The sequence below is a fragment of the Battus philenor genome, unplaced genomic scaffold (genome assembly GCF_028537555.1).
Source record: "Battus philenor isolate CCGP_79_NKW_IND1 unplaced genomic scaffold, ilBatPhil1.0.hap1 SCAF_1, whole genome shotgun sequence".
NCBI classification, from domain to species: domain Eukaryota; kingdom Metazoa; phylum Arthropoda; class Insecta; order Lepidoptera; family Papilionidae; genus Battus; species Battus philenor.
In genome coordinates this window covers 8,982,739-9,006,517 of record NW_027181661.1, presented here as the reverse complement: position 1 = coordinate 9,006,517, position 23,779 = coordinate 8,982,739, and the positions used below count along the sequence as shown (strand labels likewise).

At 31.3% G+C, this 23,779-nt stretch overlaps 1 protein-coding gene across 2 annotated transcripts; it reads left to right on the top strand.

Annotated features, from left to right (window-relative positions):
* The first annotated feature begins 780 nt into the window (after window positions 1–780).
* Window positions 781–22,967, top strand: SCaMC (Short Calcium-binding Mitochondrial Carrier). Of its 2 annotated transcripts, XM_068761337.1 has the most exons (7): window positions 781–1,128; window positions 2,184–2,310; window positions 2,405–2,492; window positions 5,355–5,466; window positions 18,439–18,597; window positions 18,755–19,331; window positions 19,730–22,967. In XM_068761337.1, the coding sequence occupies exons 1-7, from the start codon at window positions 955–957 to the stop codon at window positions 19,912–19,914; spliced, it is 1,422 nt and encodes a 473-aa protein (XP_068617438.1). In that variant the 5' UTR covers window positions 781–954; the 3' UTR covers window positions 19,915–22,967. The 2 variants fall into 2 exon arrangements, with proteins under 2 accessions (XP_068617438.1, XP_068617445.1); XM_068761344.1 differs by lacking the exons at window positions 781–1,128; window positions 2,184–2,310; window positions 2,405–2,492; window positions 5,355–5,466 and adding an exon at window positions 11,578–11,811.
* Window positions 22,968–23,779: the final 812 nt, after the last annotated feature.

The window sequence follows — 23,779 nt, the reverse complement described above, 5'->3', positions numbered from 1 at the left end:
TATTAAGAAAAACTTCCCAATACCATAGATATTGGGAATTTTCTCTTCCTCCTTGCGTCGTATCCCTCATTTTTTTAAATCATGACCCTTTTTGGAAAATTGTTCTCGTAGAATGTTACGCCATCTGTGCCGGTCTTCGACAGTGTATATTGTTTCGGCTACTCTGGTATCAAGCGTGATTTGGACCTGCTTCGGCCAGCGTGGCTCTAACTGCAAACGTTGGTTAATCTATGGTTAAATATTTCGTAAATGAAAATCATGAATAGCTTGTTGAAAAAAATACCCAGAAAGGTTAATTTACTTAGAAACAGTTGTTAATGATAACCAGAGAAAATTAAAAATTTGAAAGTATCGTTTGGATTTGGCGATATTGCCAAATATTTTATTAAAAAAAGTTGAAAGAAAATTAGAATCATTCACTTTTTTAAATCTTTCTTGATTTTTTTTCATATCTCACCTAAATTTCGAATTTGAATAAATAAAATAAACTGAATTATTATTATAAGTTTTATAAATAAGATGTATGTTTCATACAAATAATACTGGGCCAAAACTGAGATTTATCAAAAAATTCATGTTTTCATGACATTAATATTTTATTTAATGATTAGTTTTAATTACTTTTATATTTTCTTCCGATAGATGGCGTTATGTAACTCATGGCCTAGAAAACGCGGCGCAGTGCCGTATTATGTAAAAGAACTGTCATTGTGTGGTTTAATAGGTGAACTCATACACTCACACATAGATCTTACACTATTGCGCTAGTGAGCAAGCAGAACAAGCAGTGAGTGCTTGTCAAATTCCGCATTGTAGGCGTTGAGTGAAAATTATTTTACAATGATTTTTTATAATATATTTAATTTGAAGTAATGTATAATACCTGGATACGATCAATAACAAGCAAATTACCTTGTTGCTTAAAAAATTGTAGTTGTACAAACGAAAAACACCATGGTGCAGTGTCATCCACCCTTGGAGCTGGAAGAATTACCAAAAGAAGACGAAGAAAGGCTGGAAAAATTATTTTCTAAATTAGACACCGACGGAAATGGTAAAATCGACATACACGATCTATCCGTGGCATTGAAGGAACTTGCTCCGCACATCAATCGTAGCTATGCAGAGGTTAGAATTTTTAAATTTCCCTTAATAGATGTATTACGAGTAACGGTAATTTTTGCTTACTAGTCTTTTGAAAGTGGCCACGCATGTGTCATTAAAATTTTCATTTGTCGCAGCTCTTGTAATTATTAGAATCCTTTACAATATTGCGATTACACAAAACATATTAATATTAACATAAAACTTAAGGACTACCTGTCCTTTTATTTTTTATTAGACTCAGATTAATTGAAAGGTGTATAACTTCTACAAAGTTATACGCTAATGAATTATTGTTTAGTGCCATTACGATATTTTTCTTTTGCTGTACATTACATTAAATACGTATTAAAGTATTTGATTTTTTTTTTACAGAAGACCAAATACTTTCGTTACATTAATTAAAAATTTATTTTGCTCATTCTCTCACTTTGGAAATGTTTGACAATTTTTTCTTAATTTTTTTTATTTAGTACTGGCTTAAATATTTTTAAAAGTTGATAAAAAACTATCAATGTCAATATTGTGATGTCAAATCTCTGAGAATACACTTATCTTTAGATTATGTAAATCTACAAAGATTTAAAAACCTACAAAGGTTACATAAATCCTTTGTGTATTGGACTTAATCTTGTTAAGAAATTTTTATATTCTGTTATTGCTGCTTGAAAATAATTATATCTAGTTATTTTAGAACAATCCGTAAGCATTATTACCAGTCTGCAGCAGTCATCACTGGACTTTTAAATTATGAGTAGAAATTAATATATCTCTATAAAAATGTACTAAAAAAGTTAATAACAAAGTTTGATCAATTAAATAATGAATTTATACACCTTAAAACAACTCAAAGTAAATGTTAATATATAATAGTTTTTGTTTGACGTTTTCTAAAGTATTACATATTTTTGTTTAGTCATTAAAATTAATACCACATTAATTTATTTTGTAGCTACAGCATGTTTCTTTTTAGTACAATTTAATTTAATATTTTGCATAAAGTATTTGAGATCAAACAGTTAACGCAAGGCAATAATATATAGGTATTTTGTATGTCTAATATGTGCTTCAAATTTCAGAAATTTTTGGCAAAATCAGGATGGAAAGAAGCAGGCGATGTTACACTATCAGAATTTATACATTATGTACGAGAGCATGAAAAGAACCTTAGGCTACAGTTTTCTCACCTTGACAAAAATAAAGATGGTATGTTGAGTTCAAGATTTTCTTCTAAACAATAATGATTCATAAAACATTAATGCATCAACCTTATCTCAAATAACAACTGATTTCTTTCTAGGAAAAGTTGACTTGGAAGAACTTATATCAGCATTTGCTGATTTAGGAATAGCCATTGGGAGAAATGAAGCAACAAATCTCTTAAAGAGGTATGGTTTTTACTATATCACCCTGCTGGCGAAATAAATTGTATTACTTTCTTTGTTTGTTATTCTATTGATTTCAATATATTTCTATTTTCATTGATTCCATTAATTTTTATATTGTTTTACAAAATAGCAGCGAAATAAAATGTAAATATTAAAAAATGTTTCAGAAATGACCGTTGGCCAATACTATGGTGGTGAGTTATGCAACAAAATCATGTAGTGCATTGCTTTGGCAAATTGTGCACTGAACATTAAAAAATTCTTGTGATTTAAAAAAAAAACTATCAGTCAATATCATTTATATTTGTTGCAACTATATCATTACATGCATAAAATATTCCACTTCTAACATGCATTACTTCCATGCAAAATAGATTATTTTGAATTGAATTTTGAATTTTTTACTTATGAATAAAAAAAACTTTATTTTTGATTAAAATTTTGTTATGAGTGTGAAGTATAATTTGCCTCAAAGCGTAAGCCAACTGCATAAATATATTGTAGAGATTAAATCTACTTAAATACATTTTTATTGTTTATAAAACAACATCAAATACACCAGCATAACTTTTACTTAAGTAACTAACTTTTAAGTTTGACTAAATATTATAAGAGGTAACTTGAGAATATTTTTTTTACTATTTATAAACTCTTCTATTTGATGTTTATCATTGAACTTAATGGTGTTCTTTTGTTCCAATGATTTTGCTACAGCGTTTATGAGCTTTAAGACTTCCATTCTTAGCATAATAAGTTCATTGAGCAAAATTATTTAAAAATATTTATGCATGGTGATGGAGTATCTGACTACTGTTTGTCGCCTTAGACAATCTTTTTTCACTGTCTTGCAATACCCACCTCCCTCTGGCTAAAATGTCTTAGTGTTGAGTTCTAGCCTAAGTTGTTAAAAATAACTTCATACGCCATTTATAATTTTTACTACAAATGTAAAAATACAGCAGTTCTATTTATAAAATATATAAAAATAAATGTTATGAGATGTTAGATTTTCACTGCTGAAAATAAGCCTCTTAAATATAACAAGAAAGTCTTTTTATAAATCTTTTTTTCCCTTGCATAATTTCAGTCATGGGCGCAGTTTCTCAGGTCTGAGTTTTAGTATAGAAATTGCCATTCTCAGCTTTTTCTAGACATTTATTTTCATTCGGCGCCTACACAATTGGGTCGTGTCGTCATAGGTAGGCAATCTGTGTAGATTGCTTAGCGAAGACCCTATGATAATTCCGTGACGCACGTTTAGGGTATCTTTGTTTAATAATCACATTTTCAATGTAGCAAAATTCTAAGAAAATTTATTTGCTCAATACAAACATGTTATTATAATTACTATTCAATTATGCTTTTCTTAGTTTGATATGTATGGTTATAGATGTTAAACCTTGAAAGGGGTGAATATATGGCTCATTTGTCAGTTAAATGTTTAAATTTTTTATCACCTATTTGTAATTGTCCTGTATAAAGTGAAATTTTCAAATATGTCATATTATTATTTTTTATATTGAAGGGCTACGGGTAACAATAACTTCTGGCAGTGCAGGCACACAGTAAACAATAATTAATTTTAATATGTAGTAATCCGAATTTTGAAATAGCTTTTGCTAAATATATTATTTATTATTTTATAAACATTAATTTTTGAAGAGCAATGGATGGATGAATGAATGGTTTATTTTAAAATAAGTGTTCAATATTATTTTCTAGTCAATATTTTTCACAAATCTATACACTTCTATGAATGTGATCTTATATCTACAGTTATAAACTGTGATAAACTCCTATCACATTATTTACGCATATCGCAGTCTGGCAGTTTTGCAACGAATTATTGTTCTTATATCAGCTATCGTGGTATACCTTTCAAATGTTTTTGTATTACAAAAATACATTACAAAATAATAGCTGATTTCTTTGTAAACGTTAAAAACCCGAAAGCCTTAAACTATAAGCGCATACGTGTACGACGTGATACATATTTTTTTATAAACGTGGCCACATTTATGGCTTTAAATAGATGGTTATTTTTAAATGGTGAGCATATATCATCTTAACTTTATTAGTTATTAAATAATACCTCGAACAAGTAAAGTAGGTGGTAACATCAAAATTTTTTAAAATAAATTCAGATATTTTCTCTTAATGTTATCATAGTACAAAGATTGCCAATAGCATTAAGAGCATTTTTTTACTTAAATATCAATTAAACATGTCTAATGGATAAACGTTAAAAAATTACTGGTTGAAAAAAATATGCATTTGACAAAAATATACGCAATACGTTCACATATGTCCAGTTTCATTAGGAGCATTACGACTGCGAAACTTAAACCTGAAAAAGTAAATGATGTAACATTTTGATTATATTTTTTTTTTGCTTTTCTTACTTATTCTCAGATTGATGTCATATAAAATTTCAAATTTAAATATATTTATTAAAGCAGACATTTATTTTTTAAATTTTTTGTATTTGTATAAATTGTGTGTCTATCGTTAATTTGTTATATAAGAATTTCTATTTTAGTTCATAAATACCGTGTTTTGAAAAGCAGCCGTCAGAATACTAATTTCTTTAAAACCATCTCTCAGGGAATCTCTAGCTTTTAAGTTATAATATCTTTTGGCACAGGAATTCTCTATAAATACCACTTAATCATCCTCCGACGTAATATCTGATCCTAGAGTTTTTAAGGATTTATTTTTTCTCGTTATCAAGTAGGGATTGAATTTTGGTATTAAGGAATATTGTTAGTTTTGTGATTACTAGACCCACTTTCGCAATTTGAATTTCTAAGTATTGCCTATCTTTATGTCACTCGCTTTCTCTTACTCTGATTTTGTTCCCAGGATGGACCAGGATGGCAGCCTCAACATTAGCTACGATGAGTGGCGGGACTATCTGCTGCTTGCGCCTGCGACTGACATCCATGCACTTATACACTTTTGGAGACATTCCACGGTAAGATTCTCATTTTTATGTTGTAAGGTTTAGAATACTCATATCTTTTCGTTTACTTATCAATCATTTCATATTATAGAAGTTACGCAAAACGCCTTCTGTATTCATAAACATGAAACAAGTGACGAACTTTCATTACTATAATTATATAACTTATTTAAAAATATATAATCGTTGAAGATTTTGAGATGTGGTCATTGACGATAGGCCTTAAGAAGGCTATGCTCGTAGCTTCGCTGCGAGATCGGATCAGAAATTAGGTTATTCCCAGAAGAGAAGAGAAGTCACCGACATAGTCGAGTGCAACCATTGGCTATCGGGGCTGAAAGGTTCTTGACCGTCGACCACGAGCCGGTGGACGCGGTGGGTAGACTCCCTACTAAGTGAACCGACGTCATGGTCAAGGTCGCGGGAAGTCGCTGCAGAAGGTCAGCGCGATACTGATTATTGTAGCGATCTTTGGGGGAAGCCACACTTATACAAGGCATATGTAGTAGCGTATACTGGTATAAGGGTTTTTCATTTTCAATGGATTATACTGGTTGCTTTGCACATTCAATGTAAAAAATATTTTCATGATCATGCCTTGTAATAAAGGGATGTTTTATCTTAATTTTCACTACTTAATTTTCCTGTCAATTGTGTAGCATTGATAGATCAGAGTCAATTAAATAAAAGTTACATTATATAATACGAACATAAACAAAAGACTAATCAGATGAGATTCCCCAATATTTAACGTTCCGGGGAATTACGTTTCCATCACAACCCGAATTAACGAAGTAATAAGTAGTTATGAAAATTTATAACATTTTCATATATATTTAAGTTGCTAAACTAAAAGTGATATAGCATTGAAAAGCTTTTACGATTAGTACTGTTCTATTTGTAAAATCCGTGTTTTATAATATATATATAGATATATATATATATATATATATATATATATATATATTAACCGTTTAATCAAAATTTATTTTATCTATTGGTAATCGCTGTTGTAATATCAAATAGTGATAAGCATTGATGGTTCTGGTCTTTAACCTTTGTTTATTTTCTATTTCTGTTTTACTTCGTTATTTTACGTATTATATCTATTAATTTCCAATAGTGATATTTTACAATCGCTTTACGATTTTTACTTGATATAATATCAAAATTTGACTGGTGCAAGAGTAAATTTTTTATTGCGGCCCTTTGATACCGCTTTCAAATATAACTAAAATAATTAGTTTTAAACCTTACATTACACAGGGTTTATTTTCCTGTATTTCTTGGAGTTCGTATTCCTCGTACATTTGACACACATTTGGAAATTTTAACCTAGATTATGTTGACTATGTTAATATGTGGTTCCTGTTAAACGATCTAAATTCACTTTAAAGATAATGTTGTTTGACCCCGATGGCGATCATTAATGGGTGTTTCAATTGCAATCTGCTCCTCGTAAACAGGATATTAGAATTGACGTGTCTGAACAGAATGTTCTCGTGACGCTTCTGTTTGCTTTTCTTTGGTACAAAGGGCTGGCAATTCAACACGAAACTGCAACGGATTAAAGACTTTAGATTTTTTTTTTTAATTACAGTATATGATGAACAAAATGATTTTTTATTACTCACGAATAGTAAATAATTGTTTTAGTTCATACTATGTATTTGTAATGCTCTAGAAGTTTCTACAGACGCTGATAACAGCAACGCAAAATATAGCAGGTTAATACGTAGCTATTATATTTACAAAACAAAATGATAAACTTCAGATAATTTTTTTGTATGGACAGATAATACATCACTTCTGCTGTTCAAAATGTTTTTTTGGAATACGTGACACTTATTGATTCCATAATATATTACGGAGCGCATTCGAACTGTTTCAATTATACAGATAGACAAGTACATAAATTAAAAATAAGAGAGTATGACACGTGTGATATACATATAAGCAACTTATTATCATCATACAACCTTTGAATTAAGGAAGAGATGTTAGGAAATTGTCTATATTGATATCTGAAATATCTTATAACTCGATAATAAAAAGTACAACGTGATAACATTCTTGGCAGTTTTTTAGAAGACTACAACATTTTTCAATATTTTAGTGATAAAAAAATAATACAACGTCTTTAGACCGGCAATAAAAAATTATAAAATAAAAGCTAAACTATACCTAATTTTAACTAAACGTTAAAAAAACCTCTTGTCTCCTATCGGTGGATACATCCTGTAACTTTAAGAAAAAATTTTTAATTGTAGATGAAAAGCGCAATTTACGTTTCTTACAAATTTCTGCCTTTTTAAAGACTTAGTTTGGTACGACATTATTTTATTTCAGGAAATATATTTTATAAAAATATAACCATTTCTTTTCTACAAACAAAGATGAGGTAACCCTATTTTAAACGCCATATAGAAGATAACTTCAGATTAAATCCGAAGGCGTGGCTGTGGGTGTGGTCCCTATCTACGCTCTCTCAAGACGATGTTAGTTGACTTTTACTAAATTTTCTTAACAATTAAAATAAATTGGATTAAATACGTAAAATACTTTCAATATATTTATAATTTGGAATTCTTTCATAACTTCTCTATGAATTCTGTAGCTTTTTTAATTGAAATGATAAATTCAGCTTCAAGTTTTTATCCTTCTTATAAGCACGGAATATGAATCATATAATTGTATCAATTTTTCGCTTCGCAACACCCGTCATCAATGAATGTAAACAAAGTTTACAGGTGTCGGTAGTAAGTTTCAATGGTAAACACAATTGATTGTTCAGTTTGCGTCAGAGCCACGTCTTGAATAAACGACTCTGATATAACCTGACGCTTGGCCTCAGCGACAAGCCCGTGCGAGATGACGAGAGGTGGTGATATCAAACTATACAGTTCATTGCCTTTTTAATAGAACAAAAAACATTAAAATATTATTTGTTCTTAAAAAAAATAATTGAAATTCTTATATTTTACAATCTATCCCATTTGTTATCATGTTAATTATACTTTTTACTTATTTCAGTTTATGAGTTATCTTCTGTCCCATTATTATTTAGTTTATAAATAAAGGTAATAAGTTGTAAATTAATCACAACGTTTGTAATGTCTGCCAATAAGTCTGAAATTGGTTTGCATTCGAATTATCACATGAAAATTAAAATTTTAAAACAATCTAAATTACTGATTTTTATTTATTATAAATTGATTCATTAATAGCCCAAATACCGGAAATAAAAATAATCTTATTTTGCAATCAAGTAAAATTTCAATAGGGAAAATTATATATATTATTATATAAATTTTAATAATTTTTGTCACAGGAAATATTTTACCGAAAACTATTTGTGTAGACTTACAATTTTTAAAATTAAAATTATTCTTTAATTTTATTCGATATTTTGGTGGAAAGATGGACTCCTTGTCCTAAGCAAAACAGATGACTTTGTTAAGTTTGTCGAAAGACGCTGGCTGAACCTGAATGAAGGCCTAAGCTCTGCAGTGGATGTCCTATGGCTGCAATGATATGGTAATGATATATTTCGCAAACCGACTGTGATAAAACAAATCATGAATATGCACATAATCTTTATTATCCTTATATTTTATGACTCATATGGCTGCGACCACACAAAAATAACAATTCCGGTCTCGCATATCGTAAAATTTATCATTTGCAATTGTTCAGAAAATCCCCACAGACATTACAAAGATATCAAATAATGGAGAAGAAGTAATACTACTTATTACTTATGTTAAGTGGCAATCACTTTTATCTTTGTGTCATTGTGACTAGTGTTCACGTAAATATCCTTGCATAATTTGCTTAACATGTTTTGACAAATCTAAACCAATACAGAAATATGATACTTTGATATTGAGGTTTGTTTTTGATATTTTTAAAAAGATATATAATGACGATGTAATACATTGTACGGTATAAGTAAAAGTTTTTAACAAGAATATTTTTTTTTTGCCTTATGACTACAGTTTTTCTTAATGGTATGTTTAATCAATTAGAATACTATATTCGAAGATAAAGCAAAGTAGGCCTTGTTGAAATACATTTTATTACATAACAAAACCCCGTTTTTTTTTTAAATTTAATCTAATGGCACATCCGGGATTACATTCGGCATATAATAAGTATAATATTTCTTTTACCGATAAAAAGTTACAATTTTAAATTCGAACGTTCGTTATTTAAACATCTTTTTACATCTAATGTTAATGAAGGTAATCTAACGCTCTTTAAAAGAATAATATCGGGTTTGTTTCGAGATGATCGTAGACAATTTGTTATTGGAAAGCCTAAATATATTATCACACACATATATATATATACATATATTAAAGTTTTCCACTTATGTACTAACTAATCACGATATTTCAGAAACCATAATGCACAGTCTTAAAATTTAGTAGAAATATTGTTTTCGTCGAGTAGAGATCTAATAAAAACGAATTGGTGTTCTTAAGAAAATTTTCGACAAATTTTTTCCTTTTTTTTATCTACATAGTTCTTATATTATATACCATACCCTATATAAACCTTAATAAAATTATTATTGGCATGTTACAAAATTTAAACGAAAACATGTACTGGAGAGTGGATTAAACGAAAAAAATCAGTGTAACGAATAAATGTAGTGAAATTTCTAAATCGCAAGATTTCTTTTTTCAAAACAGTATTTAATTTTTCCAATTAATTAAATATTAGTACATTTAATCGATTGTGAAATTGAGGTATAATACGCCGATTTTTGGGACTCTTATTTGATTCTCCGACTCTTCTCCAAGATTCTCTTTCGTTTGTCTAAATTTGAACTAAGCATCCATCCGATCTTCATTCTTTTGCTACCAAATTGTTATTGTCGCAGGACATCGGCTGTTGTTACAATTCTTAGCAATGCTTTAATGTAAAAAAATGCTCGTTATTTGTTATTTATGCTAATTTCTAGCAACATATCTGTTGCTTTAATAACTAAAAAGCTTTTGTGCGTCTGTGCCTTAATCACATCAATGGATAGACCGCCAATTCAAATTTAGAGGTCTTCCTTAAATTACGTTTGCCTGGCCCAGTCAATGGTTTGCGTCACTGCACTGGTTGCGGCAAGATCATCAACCACTGTTTTCTAGAAATGTTCAGTGTGTAGTTCCAGTGTGTGCATTTCATTAATGTATCCCAAATAATGTTGTAAATTAACAGCTTCATAAGAAATATTGCAAATAGTTGATAATTAGTAACGTCATTATTAATCCTTGTTATTTATTGTTAAAATATTTGAACAGTTTCTATGATTGCTCTATAGTTATCTATTGATTACAATATTACTCCTTTGTTGTCCTGCGATAAAACTTATTTCATTGAATAAGTATTAGTATGGTTTTCATCGTATAAACCTATTATCCTTAATATACAGTTGCTTAAACAAAACATTTCTTTGAAAATAAATTCTATGTGAATACACACACACACACATATATATATTTATATATATAAATAAATTTTAGCAAGGTCGAGCAGAAGGACGTTCACCTGATGATTAGTATTACTTTCGACCCATACTAATATGTTACCCAAACTCTTAATACAAAACTTGCACGGCGTCTCGATTGTAATGTGACCTTCAGACATACCGGATGGGTTCTCAAACAGAAACATTTAAAAGGCACACAAAATAGCACTTCTACGATTCCTTCAACTGAGTCAGGTGGCAACATGACAAGTTTTTCTAACAGTAAAATATTTTTTTAATGTCAACTTTCACCTTCATTCAGATTCCTTTATTAACACTGCTCAAGTTGCAACTGCAAAGTACACGTGTATCGCAAATCGTATCGATTAGTTCGAGCCCCCGGTGAACTTGCACGAGCTCCAACTCGTTTTTATCAGCTGTTGCTCGGCAATGCCACATTGAACGCAAGAAAAACGGCCTCGGAGTCATTCTCTCGGTTTCAGTCGTACTGTTTAATGATATCGGGCACAGCTTCGACCGCCGAACCCCGCTTATAACCGACAGCATGTCGTTCTTTTCCCCCACCACGGTGACTAGATAACCGAAGCAGACCGTCGCTCAGTGTGAGATAATTTTCGACGTCAGTTGACGTGTTCGACTATTTTTTTAGACTCCATTTAATTAGTGGAAGTATTATGTTCGATCTGATAGGGTATTAGTTCCAAATAAGAAAAATCTGTGATTTTATTTATATAGTTAATTTATATTTGTCTTATTTGCAAGCGTAAATTAGATAAAGTAATATGTCTCTGGAGTTGGAAGACGTTACTGGAGGCACAGGCGATGTCTTTGAAGACTTCCTGATAATATTCCGGCGGTGTTTGGCAAAGGTAAATGTAATCTAATTTTGGGTTAGCAATGTCGACCTCGTGGTAATTGCATTTGGTGCCAATTATAACACAAGATTCGCTTCAGTCGGCACGAACTTTGCTTTGCGTACTTTTTCTTTTACTTTTTTCCTATGAATATGGATTTATACGACACTTTCTGGGATTGGATTCTCAAGGTATTTATAGTTTTCGCTGCCAACTGTCAAATATTAGCGATACGTCTGCCAGTCTTGCGTAAAATAATGTTTAAGCGGTGACACAGAACGGATTTTTATTTAATTTTTACACATAATTAGCATCGGCTTTATTATTAAAATGTAGTATACTGTTTAATGTAACCACGTGGTGTTCAGTTGCCAAGGAAACTTTATAATACTTGCGAATCGAGTTCGCCTGGTAACGTTATTATCACGTGAATTAAAATTGTTTTTTTATATTATTATTTGATACAATGTCAATGTCATTTAAAGCTTTCGGTCGTTTGAATTATTAATGTTTTAATTTTATTATTTTAATATAAGTTATATTTTCAATTTAGTTATGAGTAAAAAAAAATTGTCTTAAAATTCTAAGAGGTCATGACTTCTTATCACGTCAATGTTTGACCTCACTAAATAAAGTCAAGTAAAAAAAAATAACATGGGACGCAACGACGTTTCTTTATTACAACTTAACCTCTATGCTCTGCTCTGCGAATAATGAATTGATATTGATTGAAAATCATTGCGTTATGTAGCCCTGGTTAAAATAAACTAAATTATCCTCTAATCAAGATTTGGATAAAGTACTTTGTTTTTCGAAAAAGAAAATTGACTGGTCTTTTGTATAAATAATGCTACCTGTTAGTATTCGCACGCGTATTTCTAAAACATGTCGTCGTCTAACTCAATACAGGTATTAGCATTTATTGCAGATTTCGAAGTTTTGGCTATGATGACTAGCTTACTAGTCAATTTTCGTAAAAAATAAAACGTAACTGTTCGTGACTAAGCATTAAATTGTTAAGGGTTGTTTAAAAATATTATAAATGCAATAATTTATTTTTTTAAATACATGAAAACTTTTAAATTTATTGTATCAAAGTTAGGCTATTCATGATGCTCTTCTACCAACTACGATGTAATACAAAATTATGTGAACAATAGTTATCTCAAAAATATTTTTAAAATTATTATAAATTTACGAACATTAACACTATCACACTAAGATGCAAATTATAATTAAATAAATATTTCAATACAAAAGTGATAAATATAAATGGCGATGCGAAAATATTATTTCATTTAAATTTTAAGCCCAATGATATCTTTACATGGTATAAAACAAACTTTGATCGGAACTGTAATCAGACACTGTTTGAATTAATCATATTCCGCTGAATTTAATTATTCATTGCGTATTACGGCCGACTTGAGGTGAGTTTCTAGCGCTTTAATGACAATAAGAATTATTTGGCTATGCCGGCAAAGCGAAGTCATTTTATTAATTTGTCGAACGTGTTCAATAATCTATTATGCAAAACAAATTTTGTTTCTTGTAGTTGTATCATTATTTTTCTTGTCTACGTTTTTTCTAGCCGCGTGTCTAATGTTTTATGCCATCACAATACAACCAGCCAACATACGGTAATAACAATACCATTTAGTTGCACGTGTTTTATTATATTTTTATGGTGTAATTTTAAATGCAATGTATGATTTTTCTTTCGTCATGTGATACCTGTCCAATAGTGCAGTTTACGCTAATTTTTTTACCAAAAATAGAGCAAAATCCATTAACATTTAAATAGCTAAAGTGACCATCATACGAACCTGTAGAAAGCGAGGACAAGAATTTAGCATATTTTAAAATAGAAAGCATTCACAATTTATTCCTTCGCACTTTTTGGTTGTTGAAGTATTAAGATGTAAGTTTTGCTTGTAAAATAAAATTTTCAAAGATAATTTGAATATACTTAATACCTTATTACGAAGTGGACGCTCCCGGAATAGACTAGATAAGATGCTCTACGCAAAACAGAAGGATAACAGTTGCGCGTGCGCACTTTTCTCGTGTCGATCAAAGTACGCCACCGGCGCAATGACGACGACACGCGCTATTTCGTCATACGTTCTTACTACGTCGCGCTCCGGAAAACCCATGTTCACTCTTAACATATTTATATTCAGGTCAAATTACTGTCGGTTTTTTTTTGGTATTAGTCATTACGACTTGTCATCGACGTCATTGTGTATGTTAATAAAGCTTGTACTTAAAACATAAATTCATCGAGTTTTAATAATGTGTGAACTTGCCAAAACAAGGCGCGTAAAATTACTCCTGGGTGTTACCCGTAATATACTCAAACGTATGAGAAATCAAGTTTCCATAGATATAGATAAAGTATCTTGTGGCAAAACGTTACATAAATGCTAAACGTATCACAGAAATGACTATTAATTTGGTAGACATGCACAATGACGAGCGAGACTTGATCGTGTAAGTTAGTGAAGTCAATAATCGTCAGTAGCACGTAGCTGGCATCACTGTAGGGGATAGGTATTGTACTATTTAATTTAATTTGATTTTCATTTATTAATAAGTTATTCATTGCTTTTGGTAAAGTCATATTAAGTATTTTTGGGGCCTAGTTCTACCGCCTTTCAGTTTACTAAGTTCGATTATATTTGACAAAAATGCGACGAGCCCAAATGTAATGTGTATTTGACAGTTCCCTAATTAACGCATTGTTATTGGCGCAGTGTTTAAAATTCAAACCGTGGCAAACCTGATTTCTTTGATCACTTCAACATCATCTTTTCAGCTGATAGACGCCCACTGCAAGGCATAAGTCACACCTAAAGATGGCTACGATGACTTCTTGCGCTGCCCTCATCCAGTAACTTCTCGCGATCTTTATTATCACGCGTCGATCAAAAACCTTTCGGCCCCAAGGACCATCGGATGCACGAACAACGTGCACTGCCACTTCAGACGAGCAATACTTCGTGCTACCTCTGTGACCATGGTTCATCTACGTATCCCCTCATTTCCGATTCGATTTTGCAACGACGCTCCAAGCATAGCTTTCTCCATAGCTCTCTGGGTGACCTTGAGCCTTTTAAAAGGTCTCGTTTGATCAATTAATAGTAACCAATGTTAGTTAAAACTTTAAATTGCCATTTGTGAACTGTTACGTTGCTAGTAGTTGATATCGGCATTTATTTGTTCTACGAAAGCATGGTTGTTTAGTTTAGCTTTGTATATTTATAAAAAATAAACAATGCTAAGTAATCCATAAGGATAACAACACTTCTGCATTTACTCTTCACTTAGCATCGTTTATTTAACATTAAAATAAACGCCGGTTACGTGTAAATCGACTGGTCGTTACCAACTAATTTGCAAATGCAATCATAGAATGGTTTAATATGTTTATCACACTTTCTTAATTTTTTTAATTTTTACTTTCGACAATGTACTGATCAGGTCGCGGGAAGTCGCTGGATGCGGGCAGCGCAAGCGGTCATTGTGGCTCACATGATGATGATGATGACTATTGTGATGTTCATTTAAGTATTATTATCAATATTTTATGCTTACGCTATTAAAATATTTAATTAAAAAATACCACGAACAGAATTGGGAAGGGCAGATTCTCGGTTTTGAGCTTTTAGTATATTTTATAATACTATCAACCTAACGATTTATATTAAAGGATATTATATTATATGAATAATAGGACTTTTGCATAGTAACATTTACATTCCACTATATTCAATTTGTTTACAATTCAATTCATTTTATGTAGTTTTTCAGGCCAGTGTAGATAAAAGTAATAACTATATACATAAATATAAATGCATTTACATGAAATATAATACATTTTTATATCGTTAAATGACAATCCAACTGTGTAACAATAGTAAGGTCGCGCGTTGGCCTCGTCTTGCAATAGGTGAAACATGATTTGTCAGACTCTTTAAATCATAGACCACTAGGCGGCTGTCCGTTAATATCAAAAACAATTATGCACAACCATGTTCTAATATTACTTATTCTCTAGTATTACTAATTTGATTTAAACATTTTCTGTCAAAAACTTTTTTAAATTGACATATATATCAATCTCAATCGGTATGTTTGGTTCATATATTACAAATATAAGTTCTTAGGCCAATCGTCGTCGTTTCAGCCTGTAGATACCTACTATAAGAGGTTTGCCTCCCCCAAAGACATCTATGGGGGGGATATACCATAATCGCCACGCTTGGCAGGCCGGGTGGCAATCGCAGTGTGGAATTATAAAACGCAGAAGACGCTGCTGCCCATCTAATGGAAACTTATTTGTGAGCAGTGGTAATCCTATATAATTGATGCACAAAAGACTATGCATCCATGGAATTCAAACCCGCGACTTACGATCGCAAGTCTCAGTTCTCTACCACTGCTCTTATTACGCCAATATCATAAAACAAAAACAAAAATTTACGTGCATAAATAAATAGTTAAAAAAATGTCAGAATGATTTAATGCTCAGTAGTTATTTATGTATACCGTAAGCCTCGGCCTCGCAAACACGCCTACAAAACAAACAATTTATAACGTTATATGTTTTCAACTTAACATGTGATAAGTGGATGAAAACGAAGACTTGGCTTAGAATAGAATCTCACTCTGTTCATAAGGAACACTAATCGTTATTGCAAACAGATCTCGTAATGTCTTAGGAAGACGCTGAATGTGAGCCGCATCCAACCGGTCTTTTTGAAAATCTTTAAAAGACCTATATCTAGAAGCTTCTTGCGCTGAAATGATGGCACTACGGCAACTTCCACTAATAAAGTGGACTGAAGTCTTGGTAAAGACGTGATAAGACGCGAGAAGCAGGTCGCTTCAGTTATGTTCACGTTCACTATTTTTTTTATTTATTTTATTAATGACTAGGTAGAGAGGGGTAATACATTTTTAAAATATGCATCGTAATGATAATTATGCACACATGCATGGAAAACGAGATGCTTCTAGTTTCAAACTCTATTATATAGATAATAAACATAATTTGCAATGAATTTATCAAATTCAATTGTAAATTAATTCTTTACGTAACTAGATAAAAATCAAGTCATATAATTCATAGTCTTATTGTGTTTCTCTGCCACGTATGTACGTATGCAAGTGCGACAATTAGTCTATGGAAAATTATATTTAATGCAGATAACAAGTGCAAATTATGTGATATACGTCGTTACAATAATTCAATGAACAGTAAGTAGAGATCTAATGAAGTTATTTTGCGCGTCTGTTGTTCCGTTATACTTTCAAAATGTTACTCTCTAATGAATACATGCAATCGTGCATATTTTAGTAAAGTCAAAGAATTTCGCGAATGCCGTTCACTTTCTCCTAACGATACCTTCCGTTCGTTGGCACCATAATTCTTGACATAGTAGGACACTCTCCTTAACGTAATAAATAAGTAGTTTAAAAAACGTATTCTTTTGGTAAACAATATTTTGAATCGATCCTTCGTCGTCTTATAATTTCGGATGAGGTCTAGACAGAGGTATAGAATTTTTTTCGCAAGTTTAGATAAAGTTGCGAAAAAAATTCTCCTATTTATGTACATTTCAATACTTTACTATTTATATAAAGGTGGCTCCATTATGACTTGATCTAAGGAGAACGATACAAAAAATTATTGCAATTTAAAAGAATTCTTTTCCTGTGGTGATTACTTCCTCGTATCTGCAGTTATAGCACTGGTCATTAATCTTTATCTTATGACCATATCTGCATTACCTTATTTCTACATGTTGTACTTTGTTACATTTAAATTACCATAAATGTTAACTATGTTGCGGAGCGGATTTAGCGAGAATTTTTCTTGTTGCTTAACTATTGAAGCGCATTCATATACATAATTATTCTAATTTTAACATCAAATTTTCATGTAGTTTCAAATCTTATCTGTTTGATATTGAAGGTTGTTTTTACCTAAACAAATGAGGCATATAGGCATCTACAAGCCTATATTATCTTGTATATGTGGCCTTAAGTTGCTCGTATTACTTTTGTGTCTGAAAGATAGCAATAGTTATAAAATTTTAATAAGATTCACAAAAATAAGCATCCTTAAGAAATAACTGTCTCTCTTTTCTTGTATGACCACAGGTAATATTGACAGACGTCCTCAAATGACATTGCTATCATATATGCGGAAGAGCCATTTGAAGGGAGAATAGATAGAAAGTTTTCATAGTCAGGTGGCAGAACTATCATTTCTGATAAATAAGTTCTGAGCAATTAAAGAGGTGGCACGCTGGTCCCGGTTATTGTAATGCTGTTATCTGGACCATAATTGTTTCGAACTAAGCCAGTATGTGCTTGACACTGTTAGGAAGTGTTTTGGCATGGCACTAGCATACATAACCGAGCATAGAAGAGCCCCAAAATTTAACAAAAGTAATATAACTTTTACGTTGCATTCGAGAAAATAGGTCCCACAAAGTAAAAAGCAAACAAAAGGGATATTTAATAATAATCAAAAATAATAAAAAAATGGACTATCACCTTTGATCTTTGATAATTTATCAAAATATCTGTAATGTTTATCATTATTTTAAAACGTTACAAATTTCTTTCCAGTATTTGGACATCGGCGAGGACATGAACGTCCCCGATGACTTCACACAAAGTGAATTACAAACAGGCAAATGGTGGCGACACTTGCTAGCTGGAGGCATCGCCGGTGCTGTGAGTCGGACCTGCACAGCTCCTTTAGACCGTCTGAAAGTATTCCTTCAGGTATGTTCTTCAGTTTTTTTTAACATACTTGCCCGTTGTTTATCTATAACATCTACAGAACGTAAAAAAAATGTTAAAAAATGACGACATCGTTTGCCAAAGTATATTTTATGTTTGTTTGGCTTAAAGTTATTTATTATTATTTCTAAAATTTCAGGTGAACCCAACAAGGGAAAACATGACTAAATGCTTAGCGAAAATGATAAGTGAGGGTGGCGTTAGCGGTTTGTGGCGGGGTAACGGTATAAATGTAATCAAAATAGCCCCGGAATCAGCTTTGAAATTTGCCGCGTATGAGCAAGTAAAGCGCTTAATAAAAGGGGAAAAGAAAAATCACCCCCTGGCGATACACGAGCGATTTATCGCCGGAGCAACCGCTGGTGCAATCAGTCAAACTGTGATCTACCCATTAGAGGTGCTAAAGACAAGATTAGCTTTAAGAAAAACTGGACAGTACAGTGGCATTGCAGACGCTGCTAGAAAAATATACGCTAGAGAAGGCCTCAGGTGTTTTTACAAAGGTTACATTCCAAATATACTAGGGATCGTGCCGTACGCCGGAATCGACCTGGCCGTGTACGAAACTCTTAAGAAGAAGTATATAAGCAAGTATCAGGCTCATAATGGACAGCCCGGTATGCTTCTACTACTCGCGTGCGGAAGTGCGTCGTGTACACTTGGGCAAGTGTGCTCTTACCCATTAGCCCTTGTTCGGACCAGACTGCAGGCACAAGGTAAATGTATAGTGTTTTTGCTTGGGTTAGTTCTTTACAGACTATATGGACCTAGAAACTATAGCAATGAAGCCATACCAACAACTCTGAACAATTCATGCAGATATGCATTCCTTTGGGGCTAATTGATATAATTTTAATACATTAAAATCCTTCTCTCTCTATTTCCACCTGTGGACAAATATATTGTATAAATAGGAGATAAGAATTAAATATTTAATCTGACTTGTGTGATAAATTAATATATCAAACGGTCCTATTGCAAATCTCTGGGGGTGAGCTATGTCAAGCTTTGAACGTGTTATGACTGATATTATGATGAGAAGTTACGGAACTGTACACTTACAAATATGTCCTATAACGATAACAACGTATTAATAAATGTAATTTGTCTACAGAAAAAGCCGCTAAGGGCGCGGAGGGCACGATGCGCGGAGTGTTTCGCGAAATAGTCCAACGGGAAGGGATCCAAGGCCTCTACAGAGGGATTACGCCCAACTTTATAAAAGTAATCCCCGCGGTGTCCATCTCCTATGTGGTGTACGAGTACGCGAGCCGGTCGCTGGGTGTCAACATGACGTGATCACAAATTTCTAGTCTACTTTTATTGTTGAGCATATGTGGTAACCCGCGTACTACCGGCCGATCTAGCTCGACCCCTAACCTCATCACATTCTATTTTAAGCATATAAGCAAATTTTTGCATTTGATTGTAAATAGCTCTCGTGTATGTTAAGTTATTATTTATTGTGGTTTTTAAAAATATCAGTGTTATCCCTCGGTTGACTCTTTAATGTAGACCAATTTTATGAACATGAAATCTCTGGCTACCCAGATTATGTTTTAAAGAATGATGACATGATTGTTTCATAAGGATTAAAATCTATAGGATCCTTAGATACATGCATAGTGGACCATATGTAATCCCACCATGAAACGGATTTCATTGTAATTTGGATTTAAACATTATTTTTAATATTCGTGAGTGCGACCATTTATTATGCTACACAACTCATTATGTCTGTGTTTATTTTTTCTGATGAACAGTCAATAACCTTATCTTGAACAGAAGATCAAATGTTAATGGTACAACTCCATGACTGCTTTAGGTTTGCAGCTTGTTTCTTCATTGGTTCATCTATTTTTTTCCTAGTCGGTGGCCTCTGTTCAATTGGTTCAATTATATTATTTTCCATTAGTGTTTCTACCTCATTGTTTTTTTCCTAGTATTTAGCCCTTGTAGAAATTTGTAGCATAATATAAAACATTTTCTGTTAGTTTAATTTCTTTTTCTATTGTATTGTTTCAAAAGATGCTTGCGCTGTTAGCCTTAAGGCTGTTACAGTTTCATCGGTCAAGAGTTCTCGTAGCGGAAGGTTCCACAAACTATACATTTCATTTTAGTTAAATGGTATATATATGTATTTCAATTTTTCTATCCATGTTTCCTGGTTGATATCATTACAAACCATTGATTTTATTTCTGTATGTTTTATTTTGGTACGTTTTTTATTAAGAATGCAGTGTGTTTCTGAGTATTCTGAGTACATCTGTATTATCTTAGATTTATGTATTTATTTAATGCTGACAAATTTTTGCAAGGAGTCATAGAGGATGTGGCTGTCTGTTGTCCCTATCTGTGTATCTGTATCTGTGTTTTAGACTATTGATATAAATGCCACTATTAGTTATGGAAAATAATAAATATAAAATTCCTTCTCCCATTTGGTTGTGAGCTAAGCAGTAAAGTTGTTCTCAAAAGTCTGTGATCAAGAAATTATTTCTCTTTAGTTAGTTTAGGTTCCTTTGCAATAATTTTAACCTCATTACATACTTGATATATATACAAACCAACTGATGTTACATTTTTGATTGAGTTATCTATACTCATGCTATGTATAAGCATGGTTAATAATAATGGCCCACCATTGGATATTATTCATTTTCGATTAATCAATTTTAGGTTACATGTGGAATTTCTAAAACTTCAACTTCAAATGAATTTTCTATGAGAGGCACATCTGCACGGGATGTCATTTTACTATAAAGTTATGTAGTAATTATTAAGTATCCATAAAAATGTATGTTGCATTTGTTTTCTTTTTTAATGAGAAATCCATCCTTTGGTGCTGATAACAAAAAAAATATAATAGTGGTAAAGTAAGTAAGTATAAGCAATGGTTTCTCATTAAATTAAATGCATTTAATTAATTCATTCTTATTGTGTCTTCTGATGTTATATGAGAATCTGTACAGTTTAAGCGAAGTTGTCGGTACAGTATTTTATAATAGCAGATATTAACACTTCTATATTTGATTTTAGTTTTCTCCTCTTGCTCAGGTTCTTTGTCCTATTATAAATTATTAACTTTTTGTGGACAAATGACATAGAGAATGTCTTCTTCCATTTTGTTGACTAAACTGCATAAATAGTATCTATACTTCGGTAATCAATAACAACAACTACTGCTCACATCATTTTTGTTTCTTTCTCACTAATTTCACAAGAGCCTTAAATGCTTTTTCTTTCTTTCATTCCACATTGAATGATTTTCTCAATTATGCATTTGAAGATAGTGTATTTTTTCTTTACTCAAGTGTCATTTTATGACATGAAGCGCTAGATTTACCTTTTACGCACTAACTTTTTTACTATTTAATGGTTGAATAAAAATAATTTATTTTATAACTTTTAATAATCACATGGTGGGTTTACATATACTCTTACCACTTCACTAAATTATCCATAATAAGAAACATTACTATTTTTTTTTTGTTCTAGGACTATTTATTTATAATAATTTTAGATATAAAAAGGTGTCAACTCCAAAACAAACACAATGCAGTGATACATATAACTGCCTAGCTCTGTTTTGAACATTTGTTGAATTTGCTGTTAAAAAGATGATCATCATATTTAAAAATATTCCAATTTGAAAAGAGTTAAAAAATATTTCTCCACTTTTTAGAGGAGGCTCAAATGCTTTTGCATAAATAGCAAAATTAAGGATGGAATAGATTTTGAACCACCTTGTCCCCTATAGTTTGGACTATGATGAGAGTATATATTGAAATCTTAATTCACTTGATGTTTGAAATTATTTTTCATTTCACTTACATTATTGTTTTGTCCGTATTCGTTATACCCGCCCACGGGCGAGGGCTTATGACTGTGATTTCAATAAATTATGTATTTTTTCATTTATTTTTACTTTCACCTTGCGAAATGTTTTATGCCCTTCTGTCTATAACACCAGATCGGAACTACTAAGGTTCTAAACAAATACAGATTGACAAAGTAGATATAAGAACTTAGTCATTTTCAATAAACAGTCAAGACAATATTATAATTACGAAATAACGTCTTTCTGATTTTCTATATTTCATTAGAGAATTAATATTTTACCCGAAAATGTTTTAAAATTGAATATTATTAATTAATAAATTAAAAAGGACTAAAGACAATTTGAAATTGGAATAGTACACAGTACTTTGTGATCTCTAGTATTAAACCCTTAACATGTTATGAGTATGGAGATTATTTAAATGAAAACTATATATAACAGTTATAGTACAGACAATGTAATACTAATGTGTATGTATATAGACATGTACATCTAATAGCCTATTTTATGAGGATGAACTGCCGTAAAAAGTAAATAAATATTTTATATTTTTTTACCAACAACAGTAGTTGACATTTTATTGTTATAGCATTATGTTTAAATAAAGCTCTAACATAACATATACTTTAGATGTTATATATATGCAAAATTTAAGTGATCAACATTGTATTTGCCTGCATATACATAAAAATTTTAATAATGCAATTAATTACAAATAGTTATGTTATTTTGGTCACAAACAATCTCAAGATTCATTAGAAGTAATTGATTTGTATCACATAGTTATTGCTCTACAAAGTCTATTGTTGCAATGTATTTGACCATTCTCATCATGTTAAACATTACTATTTTTTACATATTAACGTGAGAGTAATTTATTTATTTATTTAGGTAAATATCTATTTAATATCAATGGTATTTGTATTATTAATTTATAATAGTAGTTTGGACAACTACTTAACACTGATAAGCTATTACAGAAATGTTTAACCTCTCTTAATTACTTATCGCTTCTATAATCTAAACTAAAAGAGCTAAAACTTGTACGGTTCAGAGACAAAATAAAGTTATATCTTTAATCTTAAAAAAAAAACGCTCGAAATATAAATTTTAATGATAATACGAAATTTAGATAGTAAAAGAATTGTTCGTTCTATTTAATGCTTACAGTTAGATTGCTAGGTATGTCTATTGTGTATTGTGCTTCAGTCATTTGTGTAATGTCTCCACAAAGTGGAATTGATGTTTTAAAAACAGGTGTAATGTTTTAAAGTATTTTTAAACAGGTTTGTAGGGATATTTTAGTAGACATGAAGCTGAAAT

Coding starts and splice junctions, on each gene's coding strand:
- SCaMC (XM_068761337.1), top strand. CDS start 955: ATGGTGCAGTGTCATCCACCCTTGGAGCTGGAAGAATTACCAAAAGAA. Junction 2,311..2,404: donor CCTTGACAAAAATAAAGATG/GTATGTTGAGTT, acceptor ATTTCTTTCTAG/GAAAAGTTGACTTGGAAGAA. Junction 5,467..18,438: donor ACTTTTGGAGACATTCCACG/GTAAGATTCTCA, acceptor ATTTCTTTCCAG/TATTTGGACATCGGCGAGGA.